The sequence below is a fragment of the Ochlerotatus camptorhynchus genome, unplaced genomic scaffold (assembly GCF_037179485.1).
Source record: "Ochlerotatus camptorhynchus isolate MF236.1 unplaced genomic scaffold, CSIRO-AGI_Acam_v1.1 ptg000240l, whole genome shotgun sequence".
NCBI classification, from domain to species: Eukaryota; Metazoa; Arthropoda; class Insecta; order Diptera; family Culicidae; genus Ochlerotatus; species Ochlerotatus camptorhynchus.
In genome coordinates, this window is record NW_027040730.1 from 173,162 (window position 1) to 180,962 (window position 7,801).

General features: G+C 37.5%; 1 protein-coding gene across 1 annotated transcript; it reads left to right on the forward strand.

Moving 5' to 3' along the window:
- Positions 1-243: 243 nt before the first annotated feature.
- Galk (N-acetylgalactosamine kinase) lies at positions 244-6,722 on the forward strand. Its single transcript, XM_065225881.1, has 7 exons — positions 244-648; positions 5,009-5,176; positions 5,243-5,444; positions 5,519-5,784; positions 5,841-6,097; positions 6,159-6,351; positions 6,410-6,722. The coding sequence occupies exons 1-7, from the start codon at positions 515-517 to the stop codon at positions 6,603-6,605; spliced, it is 1,416 nt and encodes a 471-aa protein (XP_065081953.1). The 5' UTR covers positions 244-514; the 3' UTR covers positions 6,606-6,722.
- The last annotated feature ends 1,079 nt before the right edge of the window (positions 6,723-7,801 follow it).

Genomic DNA, 7,801 nt, shown 5'->3' on the forward strand with positions numbered 1-7,801 from the left:
CGAGCGGTTCGAACGAAAACAAGAATATGGGAGCTTATTAACAAAACAAAAAGTGTTACATAATAATATAATATAATAGGATTTAGCTAAATTTTAATAAAATATAACGATGTAACAACGCAAGCCGCGCTCCCCTATACTCCTACATGGCACGCTCATCTCTCCTTTAGTCAGTGGATAAATAATAGCAGTAGCTAGCACATCACCAGGAAAACCAGTTGATAAAACACTGTGCTAGAGTTCGCACTTGAAGCCAGCTGGTATGGACTGACGGTGTTATCAGAGTTTTTTTATTGTGTTATTGTGTCTCGAATGTCTCGGTGCAATGATAAGAATTTAACTAGCTCGTTCTCGAGGCAGCATTTAAACTCAATTTAGTGTTGTTTGCGTTGGCCGGTTGTGCGGAGCGTTTTGATAGAAGCAGAAAAATACAAGCCGCTGAGAGAATTCATTATTCGTCGATAATTTTGTTTACGTTTTCATTTCTCTTTGCTGCTCGAAATCCACGTCAAGAATGGACAACACAGACGACACCTTCGTACATGTGCTAGAAACAATTCCGGATAGTAGTCGGGTGTCTCAGCTGAAAGCTCACTTCATAAGCGCATTCAACCGAAATCCGGCTTTTTTTGTGCGTTGCAGTGGAAGGTGAGTACAAAGTCTAAGATATTCACCTTTATTCTTGTTTTCGTTCAAACTGTATTTTCCATACAAAAACAATTTTTTTTTTTTTTTGGAAAATACGATTCGAACGAAAACGAGAATATGGATGATTGAGAATTAGTATAAAAAAAGGTTTTGTATGTTAAATACTTTTCGAACGTAAACGATAATATGGTTGATTAAATAAAGGTGGATTCCGTTCCGATATTTCACATGCAGGGCGAGATTTTGCGAAGGTACGAGAGGGAGAGAAGTACTAGTTATCTCTCATACCAACGCAAATTTTGCTCGGCGCCGCTAATGCATGCTCAGATGTGAATATACCATAATAGATTATAATATGAGAGATAGAAGGACATACTTTACAACAGGTGGTAACATTCGGTTATTGCTGGCTGCCTGAGATGTCAGATGCAAGGACTTGTCTTCATAAACATGGAAGACATTTTAAATTTTGGGACGGTTAGTTAGGTTATCAAATTAACTAGTTTAAATTATTAGGTAGGTACAACCTGAGTACTGCGGACTCGATGTGCGGTATAAGAGGTGAGGAGAAAGGAAACTAGTGGACTCTTTCATTCTGACGGTGTTCTTATGCAACAGCAGACGTGACGTCACGTCTGTTGCTGCATAAGAAGACGCGAGAACGAAAGAGTCCACCAGCTTCAATGGCGTTTATATAAGGTCTGGGCCAAAGGACTTATTGGTGTTAGTGAAATGTGCAAATGTTTAGTGGTGTTCGTATTTTATTGCAGTGTTTATCTTTTTACACGAAACAGCTGTTGGCAGTGACATATTTCTATCTGTTCTCAGTATGTTGGCAGTGACGTATTTCTATCTGTTCGGAGATGTTCAGCAATGTTTACAACATTTTTGCTTCTAACACCAGCAAGCTGCCTGTTGGCCCAGACCTTATATAAATGTCATTGCACCAGCTTCCCTTCTCCTCACATCTTATACCGCACATCGCTGCGGACTCACTCATTGTGCATCACTTGGGAGCCAGTGTAAACTGTCAAACGGTAGCCCAACATTTAAGGCCCAAGCGCAATGACAGCGGAAGCGGAACGGCAGCGGCAGCGGAAAAGCCCGATCTGAGTAAGTCTAACAAACTAAAAAACTCTACGAAACAAATATCCCTCCAATGGATTCCAGGACACAAGGGCATAATCGGAAATGAAAAAGCTGATAATCTTTCGAAAAAAGGCTGTACTAGCACAAATGCGATTTATTCCAAAATACCACTAACAGACGCATTTAATTTAGCTAAAGGAGAATCACTAAATGAATGGATTTCTCTATACACAGAATTGTCTAAAGACAAGGGTCTTCGCCACTTTAAAATTTATCCAATCCCTACACTTAAGCCCTGGTTTTACAACATAGGCCTGGAAACACACGAAATCATTAACATAGGAAGACTAAGGACATTTCACACGATGACGAAAGAAAAACTTTACCAATGGAAACTCATAAGTAATGAAAATTGTGACGAATGTGGGGTCAAGGAAGATATCAACCACGTCCTTTTTATTTGCACTAAATACATTGAAAATAGATATAAATTCAACTGCTTGCTTGCTAACGATAACACTGATGACTTGCTTGAGAACGCCGGAACAAATACATACCGAGAAATAGCAAAATTCATTAAAATAAACAAAATTCAAATTTGATACACAGCGTATGAGGGTTTTTTTCAATCTAAATTCATAAACAAACACCAGTCCATATGATTGGTGCACTGTCAACCATAATAAACCCTGTAAAAACGGTACAAACCGTTTACGTCAAAACAGAGAAAGAGGCGAATGATGCCCAATAAAAACTTCACGACTTGACATAACTTGGCAGTGTAGTCCGTCAACAGTGGACTTGCCACTAAAGGGTGAAAAGAAGAAGAAGAAGAGTAAGTCTACTTGCCGGATTGAAAACTAATTAGAATCAAATCGACTTCGGTTAGGCATATTGATGGCATTTGTGACAACTGTCAAACTTTCCGTTTCCGTTCCGCTTCCGCCCACATTACGTTTGAGCCTTTAGAAGCAATAATTGCAGTTACTGTTCTTATCCATCGTCAAGCATTGTAATCTCATAAAAATGATCCATTCTTTTTCATAACACATTATCAATTTAAGCTTAAAGACTAAAACCAACAGGCTCAATGTTGAAAGTATAAAATCCAGCATAGTTTTTGTCACTCAGCTGAGTTTTCTATTACAGTAAAACATACTTTGGCGAAACATGAATGTAAACAAACTTTAGAGTCATGGAGGCTCGAGCAGTCCTGCACTCAAAAAATTTGTCACGTAAATTTCACTAGAAAAATAATACGTAACCTTCACATATTGAAAATAATCGGACATGCACATGACGTTAATAACATTCATTACAAACCATATTAAATGCAATGTAATAAGCTTTGAAACTTAAAAACAATTAAGATAAATTTCAAGTAATATTCATGTAACATAAATTCACTTAGATTCTACATGGATTTATAGTGTGAAAATTTCTAAGTGGTGATGACACAAACAAAATCTAACATGGCGAGTGCATTGCTGACGAGCTGCTGCTGGATTTGCAAATTCTATTGGAATTACTTGATTTTCTGACAAGTAAGTTGTTTTCTTTTCGACACGATGCATAATTTATTAATAATATCTTCAATAGATCGTGGAATCGACGAGTTTGAATTCAATTTCAATGAAGGTACGTAGTTTCAGTTTATCTAAACAAAAACAAGACATCCAAGCAGGTGCCGTGGAATCCCAATTAGTGGTAGCGGCAGATACCTCCTGATACACTACTCTTGACGACGAGTTACTCTTGAGTCTTGACTACAGAAGATGGAAAATATATTATTCAAAGGGCTGTAGTGGGCGAGTTATCGGAAGCCATTAGTATTAAAATATAAAAATAAACAATAAAATAAATAAACAAATATCTTTGACATCAAATCTGGTTTACAGTTATTTTTATGGTTTTGAAAAACAATTTTAGAACACCTAACAACAATGTGCATGCTACGAAGAAATTTACTAAAATTCAAGTGAAAATACAATAAAATTCACTTAGAAAGTACCATAAAATCTATATTTCTTTCTAGTGGATTGGGTAAAGATATTTTTGCTTTGAATAATTTTCACTTAGATGCTACATGAAAATAAAGTGAAAGTCACTTCAAAAGGCCTATACTACCTATTAGAGCTATATGTGGATTTAAATTAAATCTTTTGAACCGATCTACATATGAAAAACGTGAAAAACTAGATGAAAAAAAAAATCTATGCATGTTTTCATTTAATATCCAAGTGAAAAAAAATCTGAGTGTGGCTCAGAGCCTAGCTCAGAACCTTTGGCGGGAATCATAGGTGAAGGATGAGAGAAAGGAGAGGCAAAGGTGTTGAAATGCAGAATTCAAGAACAACATGTGAAAAGGGCATACAAGCTTTTTGTAAACAAACCTTTTTATGCCCTTTTCTCGCCACCCATATGACACCTACGCAAACCATCAACATCACCGGATAAGGGAAGCTTTTCCCTTCCCGATGATGTTATTAGTTTGCGTGGGCGACCCTCGGTTGGCGAGAAGAGGGCCTACAAAGGTTTATTGCCCTTTTCACATGTGTCTCTTGAATTAGATTTCGTCGACATACTCACTCGGCATTCACTGAGGCATCGACCGAAAGAACTGCTGATGAAGAACAATGAGGCTGATGAAGAACAATGTCGACAGCCGAGTGAACACTGAATGTTTCAACTTTATCCTAACGTAAACTTCACATTATCACCCATATGCCCGTCCACACCCGAAACCTATCCCCACATAAAATCAAATAAAAAGATTTCTGTGTGGCAAACACGCCCGGACATAAACGAGAATATGGATATACAGCTTCACTATCGCTAATTTGGGTAATCATCGAAAGTACTTGCATTTTACTCAGGCACTTTTGAGCAAACTGCAATCACCTTCTCATACTCGAAATGTGCCACGACAAACCTGGCACAACGATACACAATACAGTACAATTAATACGCTCTCTGATCAAAGCACAGGGTTTGCATTATTGTGCTCTCAAGCGTCCAAATCAGTTTAGTGAATTAATTTGCTATTTTCTGGTAAAATAATACTGTATTATTATCCAATTGATAACGCGATCTTTACACATAAAAGCGGCCTCGACCTGGTCTGAATTTCCAGGCGTTCTGAAATAGTTAAATGAATCTATATCAGAGATATAATTATCTAATGCCCAACATCAGAATATATTAAAAACCGAATTTGCTCAAGTATTAAGTGAAACAAATAAAACACATTGATAAAACCTGATATTTACAGAGTCAACATTATCGGAGAACATGTAGATTACTGCGGCTACCCGGTTCTGCCAATGGCAATCGAGCAAACTATTATTTTAGCTGTTGCGCCATCGGAGGATAATTTGGTTCATTTGAAAAATGTAGATCCAAAATACAAGTCTTTTAAATGCAACATCAACACGTTCACGTAAGTTTTGTGTACCAATATCTGGGTAATAACTATTAAGAATTAACATATATTTTTCATCCCCAGTATTGATTTACCCAACTCAACAGGCCCCGAATGGTACAAGTACTTCCTATGCGGTGTGAAAGGTATCCTTGAATTTGCAAAACCTTCCCATCCTAAAGGAATGATGGTAGTTCTATCGGGTAACATTCCACCGGCATCTGGTTTATCAAGCTCAAGCGCGGTCGTGAGCGCCTCCGTTCTTGGATCAGCTTACATACATAACGTATTGTCAAAACCAAAAATACATATCATGATTGAAACTATAAGCCTGCTTCTTCTGCTATAATTATCTTCTAGATTCCGCTGAATAAGCAGACATTAGCAACGGTTTCTGCAGATTGCGAACGATACATTGGAACACAAGGAGGCGGAATGGATCAAGCTATCGCCTACCTTGCCAAACAGGGATGTGCGCAATTTATTGAATGGAACCCATTGAAAGCAACGCCGATTAATCTTCCGGGGAATGCTGTATTTGTGATTGCAAACAGTTTGACAGAGGCCAATAAAGCAGCTACATCTGATTTTAACCAGCGGGTTGTAGAGTGTCGACTAGGTTGCAGGTAATAAAAATCTGCAATCATGTTCCTTCTAGGCAAATTCATTGATCATTTGACAGATTTTTAGCAAAGAAAATGCAGATAAACTGGCGAGAAATTTTTCGGTTTGCCGACCTTCAGAAGGTGCTTAACTATTCTTTGGAAGAAATGGAAAATCTTACCAGCAGCTATCTGACTCAAATGGCATATACAAGAGAAGAGTTGTTGAATATATTTGAAATAGATTCGACTGATTTTGTTGAAAACTTACTCACTCCAAATACACGAGATGCCCAAATCTTTAAGTTACGCCAACGAGCGCTACATGTGTTTCAAGGTTTAAAAAATATATGAAAATGCGGAATATTTTAATATCGCAACGATGTTTTCATTTTTAGAGACTATACGTGTTAACACCTTTGTTGAAGTGGCAAAGCAGCAGTCTGCTGATGCGGTACATTTGATGAAGCAACTAATGAGGCAATCCCACGAGAGCCTAAAAACGATGTACGAATGCTCGCACCCAAATCTGGACAAATTGGTTCAGATTTCTGATACACTGAACGTAGGCGCTAGATTAACAGGAGCAGGGTAGGTAAATTGCTACCTATATAATGTGATTATGACTACCCAAATTCTACCAATACAGATGGGGAGGCTGCGTTGTCGCTCTTTGCGACGGAGTCAACCAAAGTGTGCAATATATAAACTACTTGAAGAAAGCCTATTACGCGAACCTGACGCAGGCTGAAGGGAAGAATCTGGACGACATAGTTTTTGCTACCAGCCCGCAACGCGGTGCTGAAATATATATGATGGATGCTGGACAGCATTTCATTGAATAGATTATTTCGAAAAACAAAGTTGTTAGTTACCACATAGCAAAAAGCTAGTTATTAGTCTATTGTTATCACAAATATCGATTCATATTATTTGAATAAATAGTATCTCAGGCATTTGAAGCAATTGGCAGTTTAACTTTAGTTTTGTTTTCCTCTCACATACCATTATTGTTTGGCTAGAATCAGATGGAGGAAAAGATGCGCGGAATGATGGTTATTCATGTCGGTTTGTTGGTCTTTATCATGCTTGGCATACACAGTTTTGGTAACGAACTGCTCATTTGCTAATAACTTTGCACACCGTTGACGGAACATAGTTCTATATAGAATAGAGTGTAACCTTGTTATAGATATGTAAAAAAAAAGTAGATTTTAATGCTAGTAGTAAACTGTATTTGTTTTTGAGTTGTAAAAATGAGGTGAGAAATGCTCACTACACATCTCGGAATTAAAGTAAAGAATTAAAGAAAAATAAATTTCAACATCTGAGTGAAAAGTTATCACCAAATGAGCAGTTGGTGTGTACAACTGTGCATGCCAAGCATGGTCGTTATTGTGGAGAATGACTCGGGGCCCGCTTACCTTATGAATAATGTTTAAAAACATTCTTATGAATCTATATATATATATATAAATGAATTTCTGTCTGTCTGTCTGTCTGTTTATCAGTCTGTCTGACCCTTATAGACTTGGAAACACTGAGCCGATCGGTGTGAAAATTTGTATGCAGGGGTTTTTGGACCAGGGAAAGGTTCTTATGATGGTTCGAGACCCCTTCCCCTCTGTAAGGATGGGCTCCCATACAAATGAAACAGAAATGTCTGCATAGTTAGTTATCTTTATTAAGGATACTTTCAGCCGAACGCTGGTTCGTCTCCGCGGAATTTCTGAATAAAAAAGAAATAATCAAGTAAATGGAACCAAATTTGGCATGTGGAGGTCATAGGGGGTAGCCCCTCAGATAGGAGGGGGAGGGGGCTACGTACAATATTGAATGCTTTTTTTATTAATTGGCGCATAAAATCAAGCTAATATTGAATCCCAAGCAAGTCCGGGCAAATTTAGCTAGTATATTATAAAATTAAAAGAAGGCGTTATTATTGGAATACTTTATTAAAGAGCAATTCTCTACGAATTCGCAAATCGATTTATTTTTGTATTTTTTTTATTTGGTTGAAAATTTGCAGAAACATTGGAAA

Excerpts from the sequence above, each read along its gene's own strand:
- Galk (XM_065225881.1), top strand. The coding sequence starts at position 515 with ATGGACAACACAGACGACACCTTCGTACATGTGCTAGAAACAATTCCG. Across the intron at positions 5,785-5,840 it reads GAGTGTCGACTAGGTTGCAG|ATTTTTAGCAAAGAAAATGC; the intron begins GTAATAAAAATC and ends ATCATTTGACAG. Across the intron at positions 6,352-6,409 it reads GCTAGATTAACAGGAGCAGG|ATGGGGAGGCTGCGTTGTCG; the intron begins GTAGGTAAATTG and ends CTACCAATACAG.